The sequence below is a fragment of the Glycine max genome, chromosome 8 (genome assembly GCF_000004515.6).
Source record: "Glycine max cultivar Williams 82 chromosome 8, Glycine_max_v4.0, whole genome shotgun sequence".
In the NCBI taxonomy this organism is placed as follows: Eukaryota; Viridiplantae; Streptophyta; class Magnoliopsida; order Fabales; family Fabaceae; genus Glycine; species Glycine max.
In genome coordinates this window covers 969,932-994,929 of record NC_038244.2, presented here as the reverse complement: position 1 = coordinate 994,929, position 24,998 = coordinate 969,932, and the positions used below count along the sequence as shown (strand labels likewise).

The 24,998-nt window shown below is 33.4% G+C and overlaps 4 protein-coding genes across 8 annotated transcripts; all 4 read left to right on the top strand.

The window, feature by feature from the left end:
• Positions 1-77: 77 nt before the first annotated feature.
• On the top strand, positions 78-2,850 carry LOC100809605 (LIM domain-containing protein WLIM2b). Its single transcript, XM_003532359.5, has 5 exons — positions 78-1,348; positions 1,568-1,667; positions 1,778-1,800; positions 1,956-2,045; positions 2,147-2,850. The coding sequence occupies exons 1-5, from the start codon at positions 1,214-1,216 to the stop codon at positions 2,483-2,485; spliced, it is 687 nt and encodes a 228-aa protein (XP_003532407.1). The 5' UTR covers positions 78-1,213; the 3' UTR covers positions 2,486-2,850.
• Positions 2,851-4,622: 1,772 nt separating this feature from the next.
• LOC100809060 (uncharacterized) lies at positions 4,623-11,182 on the top strand. Of its 2 annotated transcripts, XM_003532358.5 has the most exons (14): positions 4,623-5,015; positions 5,108-5,734; positions 5,823-5,947; positions 6,028-6,148; positions 6,230-6,328; positions 6,440-6,739; positions 6,858-6,965; positions 7,073-7,144; positions 7,324-7,410; positions 8,804-8,875; positions 9,018-9,107; positions 9,340-9,447; positions 9,979-10,047; positions 10,600-11,182. In XM_003532358.5, exons 1-14 carry the CDS (start codon positions 4,800-4,802, stop codon positions 10,672-10,674), a joined length of 2,169 nt encoding a protein of 722 aa, XP_003532406.1. In that variant the 5' UTR covers positions 4,623-4,799; the 3' UTR covers positions 10,675-11,182. The 2 variants fall into 2 exon arrangements, with proteins under 2 accessions (XP_003532406.1, XP_006584710.1); XM_006584647.4 differs by lacking the exons at positions 8,804-8,875; positions 9,018-9,107; positions 9,340-9,447; positions 9,979-10,047; positions 10,600-11,182 and adding an exon at positions 7,586-8,009.
• A 1,386-nt stretch (positions 11,183-12,568) lies between these two features.
• LOC100805679 (tetraspanin-10) lies at positions 12,569-16,596 on the top strand. 4 transcript variants are annotated; one of them, XM_003532582.4, is made up of 11 exons: positions 12,569-13,119; positions 13,716-13,828; positions 13,929-13,983; positions 14,090-14,145; positions 15,105-15,152; positions 15,360-15,408; positions 15,494-15,577; positions 15,667-15,734; positions 15,869-15,994; positions 16,088-16,163; positions 16,338-16,596. In XM_003532582.4, exons 1-11 carry the CDS (start codon positions 13,066-13,068, stop codon positions 16,401-16,403), a joined length of 795 nt encoding a protein of 264 aa, XP_003532630.1. In that variant the 5' UTR covers positions 12,569-13,065; the 3' UTR covers positions 16,404-16,596. The 4 variants fall into 4 exon arrangements, with proteins under 4 accessions (XP_003532630.1, XP_014634112.1, XP_025985262.1 ...); XM_014778626.2 differs by lacking the exon at positions 16,088-16,163 and having other exon boundaries at positions 15,869-16,033; XM_026129477.1 differs by lacking the exons at positions 16,088-16,163; positions 16,338-16,596 and having other exon boundaries at positions 15,667-15,787.
• A 673-nt stretch (positions 16,597-17,269) lies between these two features.
• Positions 17,270-21,466, top strand: LOC100808520 (probable DEAD-box ATP-dependent RNA helicase 48). The gene is made up of 10 exons (XM_003532357.5): positions 17,270-18,063; positions 18,454-18,560; positions 18,797-18,852; positions 18,936-19,160; positions 19,353-19,559; positions 19,670-19,756; positions 19,961-20,056; positions 20,130-20,345; positions 20,619-20,801; positions 20,981-21,466. Exons 1-10 carry the CDS (start codon positions 17,348-17,350, stop codon positions 21,209-21,211), a joined length of 2,124 nt encoding a protein of 707 aa, XP_003532405.1. The 5' UTR covers positions 17,270-17,347; the 3' UTR covers positions 21,212-21,466.
• Positions 21,467-24,998: the final 3,532 nt, after the last annotated feature.

Below are 24,998 nucleotides of genomic sequence, written 5' to 3'. Positions count from 1 at the left end.
TTAAATGTTTATATTTATTGTTCTAATTTATAACAACAATAAAGTGTTCTACTTTGTGTAACTCCTTAAAAAATTACATCATTGTTTAAATTTTTATCTAAATTAATTTTATATATATTTAATATTTTAGCCTTGCTTAAAATCAAGGACAGATCTAGGAATGCATCAAAGGAGATCAACTTTATTTATATAATTATTTAATTATCTAACTTCTAATAAATAATTCTTTATTAAATAAAAAGTTACACATAAATATTTATTATTAAATTCATGTGTAAAATTACAGATAAAATCCACTACTAGTAAAAAATTAAGCAAATATTAAATCAATATTTTATTTTTTTTCTATAAAATTTTCTCTATTAATATTTTTATTTCATTTTTCTTTTTGATATACAAAGAATGTTGAGGGAGGGGGGCCAAGTCTCAGCTAGTCTCCTCCTAAATCTGTCCCTATTTAAAATATAGATAAACCACAATTTTAGTCATTGATATTATCATATTAGTTCATGCATGTTAAAAGTAAGAAAATTTAAAATATGGTGTATTTTCTCTATTTTATTACCTTAGTCCCTAAAAGTATAATATGTTATCACATTATTCTTTAAAAATAAAAAATTCTAAATATATAGGTACGTCACTTTTAATTTTAAACTTAACAATTTATTGCCTTTTGAATCTAAGTAAATGATGGATTACACTTTTAGGATTAATTTAATTTGAATTTTATCAAACACTAAAGTGACAATAATAACTCACACTTTTGATGAACAATTTGAATACTTACTCTTTAAAATTATTTGCGGTATATATTTATATTTAGAGCCTAACAGGTGTAGAAGTATCATCTTTCAATCCAGAAACTTATGCTATGGACAAATTCCATGAAGGACTTGGTCAAAGACACATATGCTTTACATAGTAGTAGGAGGCCTATAATTAGAGAAGAGAGAATTTGTGTCGGAGCATATAATCCAAAGACAAATAATGCTTCTTATCCACCCATTTCATCCTTGTTTTACTGCTATTTCGCACGGGACAGCAACTACAAAAGACGATGGAGGATGGATGCTAGAATCATAAATCCTTCCTTTGGTGTCTTAGCTCAAACCTCACCTCAATAATCTTTCGTGCTAGCTAGCTTAATCATATTCCAATTCCAACAGAACCAAATTCTGCTAGCTAGCTAGTACGTCAAAGGAAATAAAATAATATGGCATTCAGCGGGACCCAACAGAAATGCAAGGCTTGCGACAAAACTGTTCACTTGGTCGAAGGTTTATCTGTCGATGGGGCTGCTTATCACAAGAATTGCTTCAGATGCAGCCATTGCAATGGCCTTCTTGCGGTACGTTAAGGAGCATTTAATATATTATATTGAATAATTTTAATTACTTTAAAAAATGTGTTATTAAAACATTAGAACTAGTGCATGTGCCCGTACAATACAAATGTATGTTTGATTTCATAAATTTGTATTGCATCCTTGAGAAATATCCTTAAGAGACTGCATGGAGTCTGAAATCTGAAGCTTTATTTCTATATTTTGTGGTGTTTTTCATTACAGATAAGCAACTACTCATCCACCGAAGGGGTTTTGTACTGCAAGGTGCACTTTGAGCAGCTTTTCAAGGAAACTGGCGCCTACCCCAAGAAATCCCAGTCGTGTAAGACACTTTTTTTTACTCTTGTACAAAAAAATTATCACAACAGTTGCTTTGTTTTGTACTATTTTTGGGCTAATAAATCGTAATTTTGTTTCATAATTTTCAATCAGCTGGAAAGCCTCCACTCGAGCTGGTATGTATTATTCTACCGAAACAAGACACTTTTTATTTATTTGCTTGAGCTATATTTGTTGTCAAAATAATTAATTCAGTTAGTAGTAAATTTTATGTCTTCAACTAGTTTCAATATTGACATGGTTTTTTCATGAATTGTTTTATCAACTACAGAATAGAGCACCAAGCAAACTTTCTGCCTTCTTCTCTGGGACTCAAGAGAAATGTTCAAAATGCAAGAAAACCGTATATCCATTGGAAAAGGTTTGAAAGACAAATCACATTTTCTTTTGTGGTTACATATGCTTCTGAGTTCTGACCACCCTTAATTAGTTTGCTAATTTTGTGAATTGAATTTATGACAGTTGACCGTGGAAGGCGAGTTTTACCATAAATCATGTTTTAGGTGTGCACATGGAGGATGTTTCCTGACCCCTTCAACCTATGCTGCTCTTGATGGATATCTTTACTGCAAGCCTCACTTCTCTCAATTGTTCAAGGAGAAGGGTAGCTACAGTTATCTGTCCAAGCAAACTTCATTGAAGAAAAGTGAAATGCAACAAGAACAAGAGGCTGTGGAGAAAACAACAACAACAACAACAACCGATGATGATCGCTCAGAGCCAGAGCCAGAGACGACGACAACAACAACAACAATGGAAGCTGAACAAGCTGATGATGATCACTCTGAGCAAGAACACTAGATTGATTGATGGAACATTAATTTTGCAAGGGGAGGCTTCACTTGTGTCTTTGAGTAAAATTGATCTTTCTGGCTACAAATAGAACAACCCCATTTGGGACATTTTGAAGTTCCTGATTCATTGGGTTGTGTGGCTTTGTGTCATTTGGGAAGATTCCCGCAAAAGGGCTATTACAGTATTATGTGTTCCATAATTTGCAAACAGTCAGTGTAGACAGTTAACCGTTAAGCCTTTCTGTTCTTTGGGGCATGTACATGACTTTCTCAAGCCAAAGTGCATGCATGCATGCTACAATCATTTCAGATGTATTTCATTCTTTGTATTCAGAAACAGATATCAGAGTAGAAAAAGAAGATTTTATTGTCTGAATGGATTACAATAGCAATCTCTTTTGTATACAACTCTCCTCATACACCTTACCGAATTAACCAATCTAACTAACTTCAACTTGGCGTATCAGAAAATAATAATTAACTGTCAGTATATAGATTCTTTTTAATGTATAGAGTAAAATATTAGTAGTTTATAATATTGATGTAAAATAAGTTGCAATAATATAAACATATATGACCAGATCAAAAACTTAATTTTAAGTTATTAATCGTATATTAAAAATTAGAAAGAGTGAAGCTATAAAAATTATTAAAGAAAATAGTTTTAGGATCTTACTAACTACTATATCTATTTCACTCGTCCACCTAATAATTTTTAATTATGTTATTTCATCTAATTATTTAATTCTTTTGTCTCCGATACTAATAACAGTAAAAAATTATTTGATAAACATATGTATCTTCATTGGCCATCTCCTAATTTAAAATATTGGGTGTTTAAAAATAACATTACTATTGTTACAGAATGAAATGATCGAAAATTCAATATCTTACACTATTTTTTTATATTTAAAAAATTATTTAAGAAATAAAAAAATTGTTGGTGGGGTCCTCACTCTCCTCAATGACTCAATTAGACATATATAATATTTGACACAAATATAACTTTAGTTTCTTATTTAAATTTTTTATTTTAGTTTCATCTTTAATTTTTAAAAAATTAACTTAGCCCTAGTGTATTTGTTATACTAAGTTGGCCCTCTCATTAGTTGACCACACTATTTTGATCATCTTGGTGGCATGCAAATTGTGGGAGATGCCATATCATTTGAATATTTGCTGTGTCAACACATCATTAGTGAAAGAAATTGATAGAAAGATGACTGGGTGAAACATTTTAAATTTAGAAGACAGAATTAAAATAAAAAATTATACGATAAACCAAAAATATATTTTAGCATGAATATTTATCTCTTTTGTCATTTATATGTACATTTTACACTATAACATGGTAACTAACTATTTTTTTTTATATTCACAAAAAAATATTTTTATTTTACATTGTTTTATATATTTTTTGAGGGATTTTTTATATACTTCATATTTTTAATTTTCATATTTTTCAACTTTTATTATCTTTATCTCTAAGTTAAATTTTATTATTTTTAAAGTATTAATAATTAAAATTATCTTATAATTATATTCAGTACAACTAACTGAAAAATTAGTTAGAAGTTCAAAGTTTAAAATTAGTTATTAGCCAAAAACTAAAAAACTACTTTATCAAATTATGTGTTTAGTAAAATTAGTTATTGAAATGGATAAAAAATTTTAAATAAAAAAATAATGATTTATTTTAAAAAAAGTAATTAGAAAATTAAATAAATATACTGAGGATAAAAATAAAAAATATAAAAATTAAAAGTTATTCTTGAAAAATATTAATTTAAGTAATATTTTAAAAAATACTGAAAAAAACTCTATATTAAATAGTCAAATAATTTTCAAGCTAATAAAAAAATTAAAAAATAACCAAAATATTTTATCCAACATAACCTACCTCACAATTCAAATAATTCATTATAAATATAAAATATAATTTATATATTAAAGTATTTATTTATCATAAATTTTAATCATAAAAAATAAATATTTTTCCTATACGATGCACGTAATAAAATATTAATTGTACATTAAATATGGAATAAAATTTCATACTTAATTAGCATTGATTTTATTTATTTTTTAGATATCGGAGTATTTAATTATTCATCAACCAGATTAATTTAAAAGAGAGGGAAGAAGGCTCGTCACAAGTTGTGGGGATAACCCTTTGTTCCGTTGTCTCCATTTATCCAAACCCAAGGTTTCACTCTCTCACTCTCCACCACTGTCCGTGACTCTGGGAAGACATCTCAAATTTGATGAAAATAATAATAACATAATTAACAATAGCTGTAAACTGAAATTCAGAGGAAAAAATGGGGTCTCTTCCTCTCACCAGTAGTAAACCCTGGTTTTCACCAGAAAAAACAACAAGAAGAAGAGCCATTTCTCTGAATCAGAGAGTGAAGGTCTTCGCCTCACGATCACGAAATGAAGGAGAAAAAGAACCACCTAAACTCGACAGCCACGACCTCATGGAACTCAAATTCGGTCGGTTACTCGGAGAGGACCCCAAGCTCACCCTTGCCAAGGTATAACAATTTTTCATATAGTAATAGCTTTGTTTTATATGTTTATATTTTAATCTTGTAATTGATTCCATACGCCATTGTTATGCTTTTAGATAATGGGAAGAAAGGTCAATCCTGATGCTTCTTATCTTGATATTGAGAAAGCCTTTTATAAGAACAAGGGTAAAATTGTGGAAGTGGAGGAAGTTCCATTTGAAGGCTCTAAGGGAGGGAGCTCATCAAGGAAATTTGATGACCTGGGTTTGGTTCGTCCTGTTCCTGCTAAGGGGATGAAATTTAAATCCGATAATAACAAACCTGCATTGGAGATTAAGAAACCCGTTCGAGCGGATAATAAGGAGGTGGGTGTTAGGAAGAGTAGTGTTCCCCATGTTATTCTCAGGAAGCCGGCCGCGCTTAAAGATGACAGCGATGGGGACACGTTGACGTCGAGGTTGAGAATGAGGCCAAATCTGTCGCTGAAAATGCAGGATGAGCAAGTCAAGGCCCGGTTTAGTGACATGACCCTGTTGAGGAAGCCTGAAGCGGCAATCCAAGAGCCTTCTTCTAGTGTGGACGACCAAGGGAACTATGACGGTGAGTTGAAGATGTGGAACGGAGAGTTAAGTGATGAAATTGGTGGCTTTACCTTGTTGGAACGGCCACACAAACCAAGTGGTGAAAAAGAGGAGAGTGGTGAACGAGAAATGTTAGAAGTGAATGTCATGATCCCAAATGATGTAGGTGCCAATCTTTGTGCTAGTTGCAATGTAGAATTTAGTAACGTAAGGCTGGTTCTTATAACTAATTTTGTGCTTGATTAATTAGGGATTGGAGCAACATGAGGAGAGACAGCTGGAGTTCCATGAGGAGTCGACTGATTTAGGTCAGTTGTCAGATGATTCTAGAGTGGAGTTGTCCGTGGAAGCTGCGCTACAGGCAAAGCCAAAAAGGTATATGAAAATAGTTTTATGGTTTAGTTTATGGTTGCAATTCCAGTTTTAGTTCATTGCTTGAATGTATTTTTTTATAGACTAGATCAATATGTGAAACAAGCCTCAAAATTGGTTGGAGAAGAGGGTGCTTCCCTTAATATTGGAGCTCGCACAAACAAGGATGATTTAGGGAAAGTTGTTGATATGTCAGATTTCCAGGTCAGATTATATGTGGGTTATAAGAGTTATTTATCTATTTTCCCAACTTTATATTAACCTTGGTGCCTTTTAATTTTGTAGGAAAGCGAAGATGCTGATTGGACCAGGGCACAAGATTTGATTAAGACTGGAGATAGAGAAGATGTGGAACTAGTAAGCTGCAATACCAAAGGGTTCATTGTAAGTAATTAGAAAGTGGTATGAAGGACTTTCATTTGTAAATAAAAAAATAGTTTCTTAGTCATCAATATTTTTTTTATTGTTTCTGAACTAAATTAAACCATTTTACAGGTTTCTTTTGGTTCCTTGGTAGGATTTCTGCCATACCGTAATCTGGCTTCCAAGTGGAAATTCTTAGCTTTTGAGTCATGGTTAAAACAGAAGGGCTTAGATCCATCAATATACAAGCAAAACTCAGGCACTATTACAAGTTTTGATGCTGAAATTAAGAATCTGTCTCCTGATTCTCCTCCATCTCTGGAGATTGATGGTAAAGTTGAAGATAGAATTTCACCAGATATGAAATTGGAAGATCTTCTAAGGATTTATGACCAAGAGAAACTTAAGTTCTTATCTTCATTTGTTGGGCAGGTTTGGTATTCAAAACATAAATGCACTGCCAAAATATATTCCTTTAGTTTTACCATAAAAGATGGAACTTGAATATTATTGATCTTAACATTAAACATATATACCTTGTGTTTTGCAGAAAATTAAAACAAATGTGTTAGTAGCAGACAGAAAAATGAGAAAGCTCATATTCTCTCTAAGACCGAAAGAGAAGGAAGAATTAGTTGAGAAGAAGAGAAATCTCATGGTAAATACTTTAGTAACAATAACATTTCTTGAATTAGCATGGAGCTTGTGCTGTTGATTGAATACAACAAAGTGGTCTTCAGATTTGTTTTCTGTTTCTTGCCACAGGCTAAACTTCAAGTTGGGGATATAGTAAAATGTCGTGTCCAGAAAATTGCTTACTTTGGGATTTTTGTTGAGGTATATACGGCATTTAATATCACTATGTCAGTATTATGGAGTTCAGTTTTACAAACATATCTATGCTTGTGACTTTGTATTGAGCTAAGCACCTGGATGCCCTTTGCCCTTTCATGGAATCAGAGTTCAGAGTGGTGGTAAAAAATTCTCAATATTGATGTTGTTACTTATTAATGAAGGTTGAAGAAGTCTCTGCATTAATTCATCAGTCTGAATTATCGTGGGATGCCACTTTGAACCCAGCATCATATTTTCAGATTGGTCAGGTATCTTCCTTCTTGACAGTGTGACAAATTAATAAATTGGAAAATAGTTTTCAACCACTAAATAATTAATAATGATGTGAGCCACAACAAACTTTTTTACTTTTTTTTCTTTCTATTATTTGTTTGTCTTCCATGTTTGTTACTTCACCGTCTATTTTCAATGCTTTCAATGTAGATGATGTCATGAATAAACTGTCCAAAAGCATAAGTTGTTGGGTGAACGTACACGGATGATTTGCATCTGTCTGCAAACCATTAATTAGTAGGTGGTACAAAAGAAGAAATAAAAGAGAAAGCAAGGGATATGCACCTCCCATGAGCATGGAATGGGTGGGCAATGGGAATGATATTAGTTTACACGTGGCTGATAATGGCAAGGAGAAGAGGGAGCGAGTGGCTTGGGCAATGATGAGTTTGTTATGTGATAAAATATACCAGTAGTGGGAAGGGTAGGATGGAGGTAGGAAAAGAGTGCACAGTAGAATTGGGAGGGAGAACAGCCAAAGTCTTGGTCATCATTTTCTTTATTCATTTCTAGTACTTAATCTTTCCTGTATTTCTCTTATATTGAGTAATTTCACTGGCATATTCTCTTCTGATATCAGTGATTTTGCCTAGTGCACCACACATCTATATCTCCCTTTCTTGTGTTCTGGTCAGTTTCAGTATCTAATATTCCACCTCATGCAAGAGCCCTTTAAGCTTGAAGCATGTTCACATTGCACATGTCTGCCCTACCTTGTACTGAAATGTATCTTTAATTTAGAAAAATAAAGGCAACAAGGATTGGACTATTGACCACGCGATTGTAGAGGCTTTGATACCATGTCATGAACCAACGCAAAGCAAGTTACATTTTTCCAAGCATAAAAGGGGTTTATTCAAAAAAGCAAATGAATTATCAATTTTATGCGGAGTAGAAATTGCTATTGCAGTGTTCTCCCCTGAACACAAGCTTTTTCCTTTTGGCCTCCCAAGTATTGATGTTGTTGCGGCCAAATTTCTTTAACAAGAGCCTAAATCAAATATTGACAAACCAAATAATGTCCAAGGAAGTAGCTCATCTAATGAAATCGGTGACATTGATGGGCTAAATAAACAATTATCTAATAGATGGATAGCCCATCAATGTCACCAATTTTATTAGATGAGCTATACTTCCTTGGACATTATTTGCTTTGGCAACATTTGATTTAGGCTCTTGTTGAAGAAATTTGGCCACAATAACATCAATATTTGGGTGGCCTAAAGAAAAAAGCTTGTGTCCTGGGGGATAGAACTAGATGAGTGGTTTTATATCTAATAGATGGAATTGATCAAGTACCCATCATGATATTTGAAGTCTTTATATATTACGACTTTGTATTTATTTTTAAGCTTACTTTTGTTCCAGGTTCTGGAGGCAAAAGTTCACCAAATAAACTTTGCTCTTGAGCGCATATTTTTATCATTGAAGGAGGTCATGGTAACTTGTTTATGCTGTTATTTACTTTTCCAAGTTTTTCCTTTCAATAGGGGAGAATAGTGATTATTTTGACCAAGTCCACTTAGATTAAGCGGTGTTTATGCACTTTGTGATTTAACAACTCATTATCTTCTTATGACAGCCTGATCCATTAATGAATTCCTTAGAGGCTATAGTTGGGGATCATGACCCCTTAGATGGAAGACTGAAAGCAGCTCAAACAGATGTAGAGGTAATCTTTATATGATAAAGTAGAAGTCACTCTAAGTACCTACAAAAATTATAAAAAATATACCCATTATATTGATTGAATAATTGCATTGCTGTTAGACTTTATTGCTCAATAGTTTAGAAGCCGATTTTACCCATACAGTGAAGCATTAAGTATTTGTGTTTATTTTATTGTCCAGTTGTATTATTGGTTTGACATGACTAATCATCAAATTATGCTCATTTTTGGACAGTGGCCAGAAGTGGATTCCCTTGTCGAAGAATTGCAAAAGATTGAGGGAGTCCAGTCTGTTTCAAAAGGCCGTTTTTTCAGAAGCCCTGGATTAGCTCCAACTTTTCAGGTATGAACACAGTGACACATATTCAACCTCTGCATAATGTTCTTTATTGTTTGCTTGAATGAAGTATTAGCTCAGTGTTTGTTCTGTCAGAACTCATCATAAGTTACAATTTGCATTATGGATTTTGCATGTTGTTTGTGAAAGGCTAATCAAGGTTCAAATTAATCAACTGACATAGAATTTTCTTATGGTTGCCTTGTAACTTCTTTAGTTGAAAATATAATAATGCGGACTACTATTCAGCTAGAAGATTGTTCTGCCAAAAACAAACCCCACTTGGTTTCCTTTTTCATTTTCCTTTGATTATGTGATTGCTTGTTCTTGTTTTGAGCAGCCGCTGCCAGTTTACTAGTCATTCCTGTATACACAGAAAAACTTAGTTCTCCTAAACCTCTTTTTATTTTTTTATCAATGCTAATATGGATCTTACCAGCTTTGTTTTTGCTTATCATTTATTTCCCGACACAATTTAATAATTATTAGCAAACTCGCGTTCTTGATTTATCAGTATGGAAACCAAATTTGTTCCAGGTTTATATGGCATCCATCTTTGAGGATCAGTATAAGTTACTTGCTCGATCTGGAAACAAAATACAAGAGGTAATGTTATAGATTCTGTTTTAATTTCTAGCTAAACAGGTAATGTTGTATCATTCAAAAATGTCTTCCCTTCCACTAGTATTTTTTTTTCTTCAGTCACTCAAGATGATTTTTCTTAAAGTTATGTATGTATACTTGATAAAATTGCTTTGGGACATGTCATTTTCCTCAGCGTCTACAAAAGCTTGCAAACAGTTGCTTTTGATTGTTCCATAGAATACACTATTGTATTCTAGTTTGCAAACCAACGTAACCTTTCTTTTTCACTTCCATTCAAACCATGATTTAACTTTTTTAAGAACCAAAATCTTGTTCAAATACAACTTATGGTTTTGTCCAATGTTCAAATGCAACCTAACTATGGTCTCACCCCACCAAACAACGGATTTGCATATTTGTATTATTTTGTATATGCTTTTGGTGGTCTTTTTTTTTTTTCTTTTTCTTTCTTTTATTCATATTCTAAATGTAGGTGGATCACTTGTGGAAATCACATATGGTCATACCCATTCACAGTATAATCTAACCCTAATAATAAATCATTTTGGGCAGGTGATTGTTCAAACCTCTTTAGATAAAGAAAGGATGAAGTCAGCTGTTATGACATGTGCAAACAGAGTAGAATAATTGTGGTTGGTGACATGACAGTAAGCCTATTGTTGATTGCTTTTTTGGTGATTGTACATTCTTTCGGGGAGTGCAGGCTGCAATATAAGGAGTTTTTCAAGCTAATTTATACATGAGGATTGGTGGGAGGATCAAATTTTTCTTTCTTTGTAAAAAATTAGTAATAAAGGCATATTTCTAACTTCTGGGGAGACGTGTTGGGGGTGAGAGGAGGGGTTGCATATAAAGAACATGTTCTTAGTCAACATATAAAGGACAAGTAGAAAAAACTCGAATCCTTGCTCTTGGATCAAGTGATGCCATTTCTTGTTTGCCACTTTGCCTTGTCCACTGCGACCGCTGAGAAATTGTTGATCATTGTGGTTGGTTAATATAAGCTTATTAGACAGATTTATTTAAAAAAGTTGATGAATTTCCTAGCGAGTTGTTAAACAAAATAGTCAGTGTTAAATAAGTTGACTCTATTTATTTAAATGATGGATGCTGAGTATTGTAGTTTTGATTGCAATGGACCTCTCTTATGGGTAATTTCCTGTGAATGGATAGCAATGAGCAGCAAAATGGATAATTATATTATTAATATTTTTATTATAAGTTTTAATATATATATATATATATATATATATATATATATATATATATATATATATATATATATATATATATATATATTAAAGATGCGACCCATGTTACATCATTTATAGGTTAAATTATTTGGCCTATATAGTTTCATGATACATGTCTTTTTAATTCTTATAGTTTGAAAGTGATTTTTTTAATCGTTATAGTTTATATTTTAATTTTTTTTAGTCCTTATATTTAAAAGTGGGTTTTTTAATCTTTATAGTTTGTATTTTAATTTTTTTTAGTTCTTATAGTTTGAAAGTATTTTTTTAGTTTTTATAATTTATAAAGTATAGGGACTAAAATAGAATTAAAAGAATTTAAAAAATCACTTTCAAATTAGATTATAATAGAAATAAAATGTAAACGATGAGGACTAAAAAATCACTTTCAAACTATTGAGACTAAAAGATACAAATCGTGAAACTATAGAGACCAAATGACTAATTAAATTCAAATTTAAAAGATTAAACTTAAATTTAAAAAGATATATGACTTTTTTACAACATAAAGACTAAAAGATATATGATTTTTATAATTAATTGTATTTGATAGTATTATGTATATTTTGATGGTAAGAATTAAAAGAGAATTAAAATATAAAGTATAGGAATTAAAAAGATCACTTTTAAATTATAGGGTAAGAATTAAAAAAATCACTTTTAAATTACTAACAAATAATTAAAACATAAATTATAAGGACTAAAAGAGAATTAAAATATGAATTATAGAAATTAAAAAAACTACTTTCAAATTTTAAAGACTAAAAATATACAAATCGTAAAATCATAAAGATCAAATGAGTAATTAAACTCAAATTTAAAAGACATATATGATTTTTTTTATAATAATTTAGGAAATCAAATGTCACCTAAGTTTAAGAAAGAGAAAGTCTCCATCCAGCTATTAAAAAAAAGAAAAAAAGGGAATCTATAAAAATCTTATAATTACTTCATTTCAAGAAAACAAGTAAAAATTCAAATCCGTAAGATGATTCATGATGGGATGAGTGTATTTGGTAAGGTACTTTAGTGGCTTATAAGCTATTTTAACGGGTTCATAAGTTTGATCTCTTATTTCACTTAGTTCACCCTTGAGATTAAAAAATGTTTTTTTTTTCACTATTGTCCAACTTACAAAATTATCCTCGTCAGAACAATGCTTTTGTTACTACTTTTTTTTTTTTTAGAGAATTGTTACTACTTTTGTTACTAGTTAAAAAAATTGGATTATCCCATAAAAAGAATGAATCAGATATGCAGTTTGTTGATGTTCTCTAGGTTAAGCAACAAATATTTCCAACAGCCTGTGTTTACGTTGTACTGGGAATATGTGACCACAAGTTTGAACCCTCCATAATTAAAGACAGCTTTCATTTCTTTTCATTTTTAATATTTTTTTTTCCAAAAAAAAAAAAGAGACAGCTTTCTTTGGTTTGAGATACTGTTACGCTCGAGTGTGCGTAGCATTGGGTATCGTGTCGTAAGATGTTGGATTTCTTAGCGTACACCGTGCGGCGCATCTTCATCAAACATAATGCACTCGCTTCTCCATTATGCTTCATCATCATCATCATCATCATCATGTCAAACTGAAACTGAAACCTTAACCCTTATATCCCATTCGCTTCTCTTTTATTTTATTTTATTTTGTTTCCAGAACTGGTAGAAACAAAACGGAATTCTTTTGAATAAAGTAAATGTTTTAAAGTTAAACCCAGAAGAATATTCATTCAGACACTTCAAGTTTTCCCCTCCGCGGAACAAAATGGGGATGGGAACTAGCACCTTTGTTACTAGATGGATCAACTTTCTCACCATGGTAATGCTGTTTCCTTAGTTTCTACTCTCTTTTTTTTTCATTTCAATTTTTGGGTTTGTTTGTTCCATTTTCCTCTTGCTTTCACTTTTATCTACTGTCTTGTGTTCACGTGCTTTTTGCTGTTGTTCTTGCATACCCCACTTCAGTTTTCACTTGAACGTATTCCAAAGATACGATTTTTAGTATCCAACTTTACTTGCTGTTATCAGTTACCACTTTCTTTCCCTAGCTGTTTATTTTGTGTGCTAAAGGTGAAAACAGAAGATAAGAACTGGGACTTGAGGGTGTGTTTGATTTCTATTTTCAAAAACTCTATTTCGTTTTCAAAATGTAACTAAATGAGGTTGCTCAGACAACTGATGGAGGGTGATGCACGGTACACAGTAGAGTGTGGAATTGAGGGAGACCGTTTCTGATATTTTTTTTAAAATACTTGTTTTTTAAACAATTTTCAAAAGTTAATAGATTTTATATGAGAATCTGATTGTTGAGTAGCATGGAAATGCTGTAGAAAACAGTTTTCAAAAGATTTTATATGAAAATATTTTTTTTAATGCTGTGATTGTTGATGCTGTTTTCATGTTCTCCTTGTGCAGCTTTTGGCCATTGTTGTGATAATATTTGGAGTGTGGATGAGCACTCATCATGATGGCTGCCGAAAGTCTCTCACTGTGCCTGTAATAGGCCTCGGAGCAGTTATTTTCTTAATGTCAGCCTTGCATTGTTTATGATTTTGATGCATTTTTTTCTTTCCTTTTAAATATTTTCTGCTAGTGTGTTGTCTTCTATCACATTTCTGTGTTGTGCAGATCTGTAGTTGGCTTTTTGGGTGCCCTGAAAAACAACTCCATACTATTATGGATTGTATCCTTATTCCTTATTTGATGCATTATTTTTAAGATGGCTAAATCAGATAAAGAAAGAAAGAAAATTTGGATTCTGGGTATCATCCTTGACACTGTACTTGCAGTATCTGATCACGTTGTTCTTTGTCTTGGTGGGAATCCTGGTCTTCACAGTATTGGTGTAAGTATGCAGATTGGTTGACAATGCAAATCCTTTCACATTATCATTTGTTTTCTTTGTAAATGCAAACTGTCTCTGCCATGTTTTTGTTTAGAGTCTTATATACTGGTTATGAAAAGAAGTCTGATAGAGTCTGACCTCAGCATTTGCATTAACAAACCTTAGCATATTCGTAGTTCTGTTTTCTTTGCTTTGTTGGTCTGTTCATTAAGCCAATTAGGAGTTTATGTGGCTGCTCTGTTTATTGAAATTGCTACCTTCGTGTTCCATGGTATAAAATGAGTCCTCATATTATCTTTCTGCAGCAAGTAGTTGCTATTTACTAGTAGTATCATTTGAAATTACTAATTTGGAATAAGAAATTGGTAAAAACATGTAAAGCTCAGACAATACCTTTTCTGCTTATGATATTTTGTTTTAAATAAGGTATGTTGAATGAATTTTTATAACTAAAATACATCAGAACATGCACTCAGAACACGGCAAGTTAAAAAACTGATGCTCTAGCAGCTATGTTTCCGGATGATTTGATATTTTAAGATGGGTATCCTTGTTCTGTTCCTCTCAGTAGCATGAGTTACGTTTCAAAACTAAGTATTCATCTTTAATATGCTTCACTGCCTCCTTTTATTTGGTTGTCAATTAAATAGAACCACATGCTATTAAAACTCCAAATTGAGTTCCTCCAGTCATTTACCTCTGATGCAAAGGAAAAATGAGCCCAGAACTTGTTATGAATTGTGGAGGAACGGTAATGTCAATTGTCAAAACAGCTGAACTAATTAAACATACAATCTCTCTTTACTTTTTTTTTTAATATCTATGTTATCATGTTAAAAAGAGGTGAATTTATAGTTTATCAGATTCATTGCTATTATTTTTATCATCCAATCAATAATCAACTTCTTTGTTTTTGGATACTCATTTCAATCTTATGTAATCTTCTGCCATTATTTCAGGTTCATCGTGACTAACAATGGATCGGGTCATAGTGTTACTGGCCTGAGGTAATTAGTCTAGTATTTCATTTATGTAGACATTACTATGGTCCTTGATATTTGAAATGGTGACAATTCCATGATATATAAAGTGCCTCACATTGCGTATGACTGCTTGGCTATAAGAGGATGAATGTCTGTTTAATTCTTTTTTCTTATTCTAGTTCTTGACAACATGGTGTGATCTAATGAATGACAGCCTTTTTGTCTGCTTAGGTATAAGGAATACCAACTTCAAGATTTTAGTTCTTTGTTTCTCAAAGAGGTAACACTTTTGTCAACATGGAGAACTGTTGGTGCACAGTAACTCTTCAACGTCCAAAAGCTTGAAGTTTTTCTTTTTGTTTTAGTTAAACAATTCTCGTAACTGGGAAAGGTTGAAGGTTTGTCTTGTCAAATCTGAAGACTGCAATAACCTATCCAAAAAATATAAGGTACAACAACGATTACACAATCAGCTAAATTATCTGTTATACACACAAAAAAAAACTGTGATTTATCCCTTTCCAATCTTCTTATTCAGACTCTTAAACAATATAAATCAGCTAAATTATCACCAATTGAAGCTGGCTGCTGCCGACCTCCTTCCCAGTAGGTTCTATTCTCTGGTTTCTCGTTTATAACAGCTACCCAAATGCATTTCAGTTGAGTATGTTTTATGTTTTCAGATAAGAAATCAGTGCACATGTCTGATATTGTTTAAGTTGGGGTTTTATGTAACTTAGATGTGGATATCCTGCTGTAAATGCATCCTACTATGACTTGACCTTTCATCCAGTTAGCCCAAACAATGACTGCAAGCGGTACAAGAATTCTCGAGCCATCAAATGCTATGATTGTGACTCTTGCAAGTAAGCATGCATGCCCATGCTCCATTTCTGTTTTTCTAGGTGAGTAAATTGTCTCACTGCCATTGTTTGTTTTGTCTTCAATCATGGTTCCAGGGCTGGTGTGGCACAATACATGAAAACCGAGTGGAGAGTTGTTGCAATATTTAATGTTGTTTTATTTGTTGTCTTGGTAAGACAAACAAACATTCTTGCCCTTTTTCTAAGATTACAACAATCAGAGACCCTTGTTTCAATTTATGTTTTTCAATGAATAATTGAGATTTTAAACCATAAATATGATAAAAGAAATTCTTAAGGTCATTGGTGCCTTAATTCTATCTACCTTTGTTTTGTGCATTGCCAGAGTATTATATACTTTGTGGGATGCTGTGCGAGACGAAATGCTGCCAGGAGCCATTCTAAAGCTTGAAGGGAACCTCCTCTATCTATGCACCCATCATCATATCAAATGCTTATTGAATTGTTAAAGAGGATATCAGTGTCCTCAAATTCGTGTTATTTTTAGGACCCCTTGGTGATGGATTGTGTAATCGTTGTGAACACCATGACTTGATTTGTTTTATTATTTGATCTAATGTGAATAGAAAATCCAAAATCAGCAACCTCTACACGCCACAGATTAACTTCTTGTTTGTTCGCTAAGATAATATTTGAAAATAAATCACCTTTTATCAGTTTAACGTATGTTACTGCAGCATAAAGTTAGTGTTAAGGAAATTATAAATCAGTTTCATGTATATCACCCGTAAGTTTTCACCGAGTAAGAATGGATTAAGATTTCTTAAACAAAACATGACTTGAACAATTTTACTGACTATCATACTATATTTTGTTTTGTTTATGAATAAAAAAAATACTATATTTTGTTTAGAACAAATGGAAAAAACAAAACACACATAAAAACATCGCAGGATAAAAAATGCTGAATCAAACACGCATATTTATTTATTATATTATTTTAATTATTATGAAAATTTCAGCTTATTACAAAATATATATTTTAACTATTATATAAATGTTAATTTGCACTCATAACATGATTACTATATATACATATGAGAAGCCATTTAATTATTCCAAGAGTTTCTTTTATGGTAAGAAAACAGTATAAATTTGTTAATTTGATTTAGGGTAATAAATAAATAAATTTCTCTCTCTATAATTGACATTTATGTTTAATCACGGAAGTGTAAATTATGAGTGGAATTACTGTTTGATTCAGTGATTTGAAAATATAAGTGATTTCTAACCTAAAAAAAAATGACGTTCTTATAAGTGCAAAAGAAATAAGAAGAGTTTGGTTTGGTTGCTGAAAAACTAAAACCCTTTGTTGTGGTTTTGGAGTCTCCAGCAATGTGGGGTTGGATGGTCGGGGAAGCTGGTAGGGCAGCGTGCAACTGGAACTGGGTTTCGCTCCGAAACATGGGTGGCGGTCCTCGCACCTTTCCCGGCGGCGTGAACAAGTGGAAGTGGAAGCGCATGCACGAGAAGCTCGCCAGAGACAAACAGAACAGACTCATCGAACAAGAGAAGCAGCTCTACCAAGCTCGCATTCGCTCCCACATCCGCTCCACCCTCTCCCCCGACCACCAATCCGCCGCCGCCGCCACCCACCGCCCCCTCTCCCCTAACGACCACGTCAAAGCCCTCGCCGATCGCTTCGTCAAAGAAGGCGCCGAAGACCTCTGGAACAACCACGACGGTCCCCTAACTCCGAACCCAACACCGAACCTCAATTTTGGCCCCAAACACACCAGGGGTTACCGTTCTGTTCCCGAGGTTGGGAACAGTCGTGTTGGGGCCCACAAGTATAGGTTTTGGCGAAAGGGTAGTGATGATTCTTCTTCTAGTGAGAGTGAGAGTGAAGTTGAATTGAGTGTGAAGAAGAGGGGTAGTAGTGCTTCTTTGGGGGAATATGATGTCAAGAGAGAGAGGAGGGTTGTGCCCAAGACATCTCCAGAGGTTGAGTTTATTAGGTATCAGCTTAATAAGAGGAAGTTGAGCCAGATTGAGGAACAACAGAGTCAAGAGCAACAACAAAGCAATGAAAGCATTCTAAGCAACACAAGGTTTTTCTTTGCTTGCTATAATGGATTTTTTTATATGTTTCGAATAGAAAATGGTTTTTCTTTGAGTATTTCTTGATTGATTAGCATTCACTTATAGGATGTGGGAGGGATGGTGATGAATATCGAAAAGGGTATAATAGATAGATAGATGAATGCAAGGTTTTAAATTGCCCTTGCAATTTCGTTGTGATCCTTGATGTTGTGGGAAATTACAGACTAATGTGGTTGATGCAGCCTCGATTATGGTTGCCGAGACCCCAGAAACCTTGATGTTGGAGCAGAAATTGTGGTCGTGGACCAATTTTTAAAACCTGGGATGGATATGCATGATTGGCTATTTTGTGGAACATCGGTGTAGCAATGGGTGATTTAGATGTTTTGTTTTTGTAGGTTTGACGAGTGCGGTATATCGCCACTGACGGTCAAGGCACTTTCTTCAGCTGGTTATGTTCAAATGACCCGCATACAAGAGGCTAGCCTACCTATTTGCCTTGAGGGTATGTTGTCATTTTTCTTTCAGATTGGATTTTTGCAACTCCGTTTGCCAATCCAATTTATATTTGTCATTTGTTGTTGTTGTGATTATCTCTTGTTAATCTTGCAAAAGATTTGTATTGTAAATGTTGCTGCATTTTGTTTGGATCCAGTTTCAGTCTTTTGCTTGTTAGTATGTTTCTGCTATTTGTCTAAGAAGACTATTGGATTTGATTTTGATGATTATATTGCACTGCAGGGATGGATGCTTTAGTCAAAGCTAAAACTGGCACTGGAAAAAGTGTAGCTTTTTTGGTACACCCTATTTCTTTTATGTTTAACACATTGCATTGTGTTTTGAATTTTTTTTTCTTATCAATGATGTTGAGTGCAAACAGCTTCCTGCAATTGAAACAGTTCTGAAAGCTATGAGTAGCAATACATCTCAACGGGTGCCTCCAATATATGTTCTAATTCTCTGCCCTACCAGAGAACTTGCTAGTCAAATTGCAGCTGTAGCAAAGGTTTTGCTGAAATATCATGAGACCATCGGGGTGCAGACTCTTGTTGGAGGCATACGATTTAAAGTTGACCAAAAACGCCTTGAATCAGATCCATGCCAGGTTTTGTGTTATATATAACATTATTTATGTTTCCCACTATGCGGCTTCAGGCCAAGTGCAAGGCTTTTTTTGGTGGGCAAGGGGTGGGGGGAAGAGGGGAAAAAAAGAAATGTTGCTGATTTTGTGTAATAAAATCATTACTCAAAGTAGAAACATAATGTTTTTTTGTATTTCCTGGATCAATTTTCGCAGATACTTGTTGCTACACCTGGTAGGTTGCTGGATCACATTGAGAATAAGTCTGGAATATCTCTGCGATTAATGGGCTTGCGGATGCTTGTACTTGATGAAGCTGACCATTTACTGGACCTAGGATTCAGAAAGGATGTAGAAAAAATTGTTGATTGTTTGCCCCGTCAGCGGCAATCTTTGCTGTTTTCTGCAACCATGCCAAAGGAGGTTAGGTTAGGTTTTTATTTTTATTTTATAATTAATTTTGAATCTCAGGTTCTTTATTCCATCAACAGTGTTACCATCAACAGTGTTACTGATTCTTAAAAAATATGCAGGTCCGTCGTGTATCTCAGCTTGTTTTGAAAAGGGAACACAAATATGTTGATACAGTTGGAATGGGTTGTGTAGAAACTCCTGTTAAGGCAAGTTACAGCAACTATTGTCATTGCCGTACTCTAAAAATTGCAAAAGTAAAATACATATTTGGTTGACTTCTAGAGCCTTTGGCTATACATTTTTTCTTGTGTGTGTGTGTGTATTTTTTTTTTAAGCTGCTTGTGTTTTAATGATTGTATAAAAAATTTCCAGTGATATGTATTAATGGTTATTCTGGTTTGTTATCACAGGTGAAGCAATCTTATCTTATTGCTCCTCATGAGTCACATTTTCAGTTGGTGCACCAAATTCTGAAGGAGCATATCTTGCAAACACCTGATTATAAGGTCAAATGCTGTTTCAGATTTCAAATTGCTTTGTTACATATTTTATGGTTTTGACCAGTAGATTTGCATGCAGGTTATTGTATTCTGTGTTACTGGGATGGTGACATCACTCATGTATAACCTTCTTCGGGAAATGAAAATGAATGTTAGGGAGATACATTCTCGAAAACCTCAGCTCTATCGAACTCGTATATCAGATGAGTTCAGGGAATCCAAACAATTGATTCTTGTCTCATCTGATGTTTCATCGCGGGGAATGAATTATCCTGATGTTACCTTAGTCATACAGGTATGCTTACATCTTTTAATGTGCTTCCACTTATGTTTTTCTGTACTTGGGATGTGTTGGAAATTTTATTTTCTTTTTTCTGTTTCTCCTTTTGGTTTGTGATGGTAAATTAATTATTACTGAAACAAAGTTCCTTATTACTAAAAGGTGGATATCTAGCCAATATTTCCATCAGGAACTACTTTTTGCCCCATGTCCCGAACATTTGTGTGGAATCCAGGTGGATATAGAGTAGACTTCACTTGTTATTAACTGTATCTGATTGGAATCCAGGTGGGAATTCCTTCTGACCGTGAACAATACATACACCGTCTTGGAAGAACAGGTCGGGAAGACAAAGAAGGGGAAGGTGTACTGTTGATTGCTCCATGGGAAGAGTATTTTTTAGATGAAATCAAGGATCTACCTCTACAAAATTTCCCCTTACCAGATATAAATCCACATACAAAGCTTAAGGTACAGTTCTTGCTGTTGTTCCAACGTCCACAAAATCTTGATTTATGCCGTGTACATAGATATTTTGATCCTCAAAATTCATTTTACCACATTAATTTTGTGCATGGGTTTGCTGTGGCCACTAGGCGCTATCTAGAATATACATAGTTACTTACAATTGTTGTCTATGACCCTTGCAGATTGAGAATTCAATGGCAAAGATTGATAATGACATCAAAGAAGCAGCTTATCATGCTTGGCTGGGCTATTATAACTCCATCAGGGAAATTGGGAGGGAAAAGACCACTATGGCTGAGCTGGCAAACCGATTTTCTGAATCAATTGGTTTACAGAGGCCTCCGGCTCTCTTCCGAAAAACTGCAATAAAAATGGGTTTGAAAGACATTCCTGGCATTAGAATTCGTAAATAGTTCAGCTGTTGGCACAGATAGGTAACGTGAGGAGATACTTGCATCCATGGGGGGCAGCATACTCAATTTTGATTTAGGACTATATATCGTTGAATTCCTTGTTTCGTGATTGTTCAATTGTTAGTGCTGAAATCCTGTATTTAATCGTAGTAAGTGATGTGTAACACCCAGGAACCATATCAAAATCGCCATCCGTTGATTATTGACTTAATTTAGAAAATAGGAAGCATGAATTTATGTTTACTTGAAATGAAATAGCATGTCTTCTCTTAAAAAAAAAAAAAAAGTCTTCTGGAGGAACCTTTTGACATGAGGCTTTAAATGCGTCTCACTGATTTTAATTTGGAGGAACCTTTTGCTTAAAACATTATCGAGACATGGGAATAGTAACTATTTTAGTCATGTCTCGATAGGTCATTCATAAGACACATCTGGCCTGTTCTACTTTGTTTACTATGATAAACTGACAGAGGTATGAATAGCAAGTGGCTGGTGAGAGGATGATAAGAGTTCTCCTGCACGTAAAACTGAAAATATTGATAATATTAAGAGTTTAATAGGCATGTACATCGGTGTAAAAATTTGTCAAATGCACCAGAAATTACTTTCAATATGATTTTTAAGCTAATTATTATTAAAGTGCAAAAATTATTTTGCTTTAATAAGATAATTATTTAATTAAAAGAAAATAATTTTTTTAATTTCCTTAGTCAATATTCAAATTTGTTCGATTAACACTATGTATGATTAAATATTTTCAAGTCACTAGTAAAACAAACTTATATTAATTATATCAAATTTTAAGATTTTACAAAATTAAAAAATCTAAACATATTTTTATAAATAAAAAAAATGTTGTGCCACTTAAATTAAATTTTTATTTTTAAGTATTTTTAATTTATTATTTTAACATTATATTTATATTCAAAAATGTTGTGCCACTTAAATTTTAAATTTTTATATTTATATTGTTCCACACGAAAACACCTTGAACTATATAACTGTTGCATATTAAACCAATGTTGGGTCCACCTTGTTAATCAGGAGTCAGATTGGTATCCCATTAGGATGCAACAAGAGACATGTAACAGCATAATATTAATCACAATCAAACTCAACCTGCAAGAATTAAAAAGCCTAAGATGTGATCATGGTGATTGAAGAAACATAAGATGGCCTTTTGAGTATTTAAGTTGTTCAAATCACGTAAATTAAGCAAGATAATCAAGCTGACTATTTAACACGAATTTAACGTAAGTATCTACTTGCTTATCAAATAACCAAGAAAGTGAGTTCAACTCGGCTCTGTTGAAATTTGAACCAATTAGACGAATATCTTCTTCTGTCCCTTTCAGTTTTTATTATGCAATTGGTCTGTTCCATTAACGAGCATTATTAAACTAGAACACTAAATATAGTTTGAAAAAAACATAAGACTGAAATATTACATAGTTTTGAGTTCAAAACTGCAATCAATTGATAAATACATACTTAAACATGGTAATACGTGTTCACGTGGAAGGGGCTCGAGTCTCGTAAAGCACAAAGTTTTGGGTTCAGCCCCAGAAAAAGAGTCACTACCTTTAGCGCTCGACAAGAGATAAAAAGATGCTCTGGAAAAAAAGGATGTTAGATTAAACATACAAGATATACCACCATGACCTTTATTTGAACATATTTTATACATGTGGGTAACGCGTAATCACTGGTAGGCTTGATTCTAACCAGTAACTTCTAAGTAGTCGGTGCAGGTTTACACACCCATCAAAGAAAAGATGGTTGAGAATGACCTTAGTTTTATTTATTAATTTATTCAATGCAAATTGAAATTCCAGCACCTATAAGTCCAGTCAATTAGAACAGGCGCCAAACCGGGCCCTCATTCATGTTGTTACAACCACAACCTTCGGTGCAAAACAACACTAAATGACGCCTAGAGAGAGAATCTAAAACATGTCAGATATAATAAGTGATATGATGTTATTAAAAGAGACACAAAGAAATACTCCTATTCCAAATTCATTGATGTTTTAGCATTCAATTTTTTTTATATATTAATTGATGTTTTCAGGTTTCAAAGCAATATTGAAACATTTTTTTCCAATTTTATCTTCTAACAAATATTGTTATCTTGAAATGTTTAATAATACATTTATTAAAATTAAGAATAAAAATAAGAATATTTTAATAAAATTATATAATTACACGAAACCTTAAGGTTGATATATATTTATATCATCACTCTATGACACAACCCATTTATCTCTTTCATCAACACAAAGGTGGTCACTAACTCTACAAGTAAATGGTGCTAGCAAGAATGCCTACAGGCAGTGAGGATAATAAATAAAAAAAATGAGATAATGAATTATTTCATTCTCTTTTGATTCCTTGTCAGGGACCCCATTCTTCAACAGTTGTTTATAATTAAGGCTATGAAGTGACTTTGAAGAGCAAGAGCAACCATACAGCTGCTTTGGCATCAATACTATACGATGATTTTGGCGTTGACTGAACGAGGTAACTAAGGAAACCTATCGAAATTGGGAAATACTTCAGCATCGCATCTGATTATCACTAATAACAGATTAGAGGCCAGGGCACATGAGGAAAGACAAAATTTGAATCGGAAAATAGGCACCAGCACTAGCTGTCATTCTAATCCGGGGACACAGTGTATATGAAAGCACGCTCAAGTCTTCACAATTATTATCACACAATTCAATTATCAAAACTCTAACGAGCGGCATATGAGACCCAATTGATAGAAAAGTCAACGGCCTCATCCTTTTTTTAAGCAGTATTTTTAGTTGGCACTCCACCAGAGTAAAAGGACCAAAGAGGACTCTTGCTTTCTTGGACAACATAATTTAATAGCTCAGTTTTTCATTCATCAGAAGCTCAAGTTTACTGCAGCAGTACCTAAATTGTAAACTCCCAGCTATTCTCAAAGCTATCTGAATCATCAGAGTGAAATAATTCCAACAAGATGACCTGAATCAAAATATGTGAACGCTAACAACTGTGCCAAAACAAGCACAATTGCATAATCCATATTCTGTTTTGTCAACTAGTTTGGACAATGGTCCACAGCAAATCCATTTATATCAATGGGCAGTTTGGCCATTTCATTAAAATTAATTTGGTTTTGGCTCTATCTTCTCTACAGCTTCCCTGACCTCATATAAAGGGACAATAAACCGTCCTGCATAAGGGAGTAAACTATAATCAGACCCTTCTCTTTACTACTGTGTTTTGGAATTTTAAGTCACTCCCAACTCACAAGACTGCAGTGATGACAGTTCAATATTCAAGGCTCTCACTTCTGATCTTAATCATTACGCTGATGATTGGCCAGCTCTCAAGTTGCTGCAAGGCCGGCAGATGGATGAGTAAAGAAATTAAGCAAAAAGAAAATAGCAGCTCTTCTCAGCAGTCCTCAATCTCATGGCATTTCTATACCAAGACACAACAGGTACCCAGCACAGAGGAGGTCCACCCAATTTATGGAGTTTCTCTACGAGATGTTCCAGGGGGTCCAAACCCGCTTCATAACTGATCAACTATCTAGCAATCTGCTGCCTATCGTGTTATACAAGTTTTTGCAGGCTTTTAGTGTAAAATATTTTAGTTTTCCATTAAAGATGTAGAGTAATACAGTTTGGGAGAATCATAGTCTAGTCTTCATAAGATAGAATTGTAATTTGATTCAATGGAAAAATAATGAAATATGTAGACTTTACCCAAAAAATGAAGTTTGATCTTGACCATTGCCAAACATAAATTA

Bases quoted from the DNA above. Each gene is read 5' to 3' on its own strand.
- LOC100809605 (XM_003532359.5), top strand. From the start codon at position 1,214: ATGGCATTCAGCGGGACCCAACAGAAATGCAAGGCTTGCGACAAAACT. The intron at 1,801-1,955 runs GTATGTATTATT...TATCAACTACAG, and splicing joins GAAAGCCTCCACTCGAGCTG to AATAGAGCACCAAGCAAACT. The intron at 2,046-2,146 runs GTTTGAAAGACA...AATTTATGACAG, and splicing joins CCGTATATCCATTGGAAAAG to TTGACCGTGGAAGGCGAGTT.
- LOC100809060 (XM_003532358.5), top strand. From the start codon at position 4,800: ATGGGGTCTCTTCCTCTCACCAGTAGTAAACCCTGGTTTTCACCAGAA. The intron at 6,329-6,439 runs GTAAGTAATTAG...ACCATTTTACAG, and splicing joins GCAATACCAAAGGGTTCATT to GTTTCTTTTGGTTCCTTGGT. The intron at 6,740-6,857 runs GTTTGGTATTCA...TGTGTTTTGCAG, and splicing joins TATCTTCATTTGTTGGGCAG to AAAATTAAAACAAATGTGTT.
- LOC100805679 (XM_003532582.4), top strand. From the start codon at position 13,066: ATGGGGATGGGAACTAGCACCTTTGTTACTAGATGGATCAACTTTCTC. The intron at 13,120-13,715 runs GTAATGCTGTTT...CTCCTTGTGCAG, and splicing joins GGATCAACTTTCTCACCATG to CTTTTGGCCATTGTTGTGAT. The intron at 16,164-16,337 runs GTAAGACAAACA...GTGCATTGCCAG, and splicing joins TTGTTTTATTTGTTGTCTTG to AGTATTATATACTTTGTGGG.
- LOC100808520 (XM_003532357.5), top strand. From the start codon at position 17,348: ATGTGGGGTTGGATGGTCGGGGAAGCTGGTAGGGCAGCGTGCAACTGG. The intron at 18,064-18,453 runs GTTTTTCTTTGC...TTGTTTTTGTAG, and splicing joins AGCATTCTAAGCAACACAAG to GTTTGACGAGTGCGGTATAT. The intron at 18,561-18,796 runs GTATGTTGTCAT...ATTGCACTGCAG, and splicing joins CCTACCTATTTGCCTTGAGG to GGATGGATGCTTTAGTCAAA.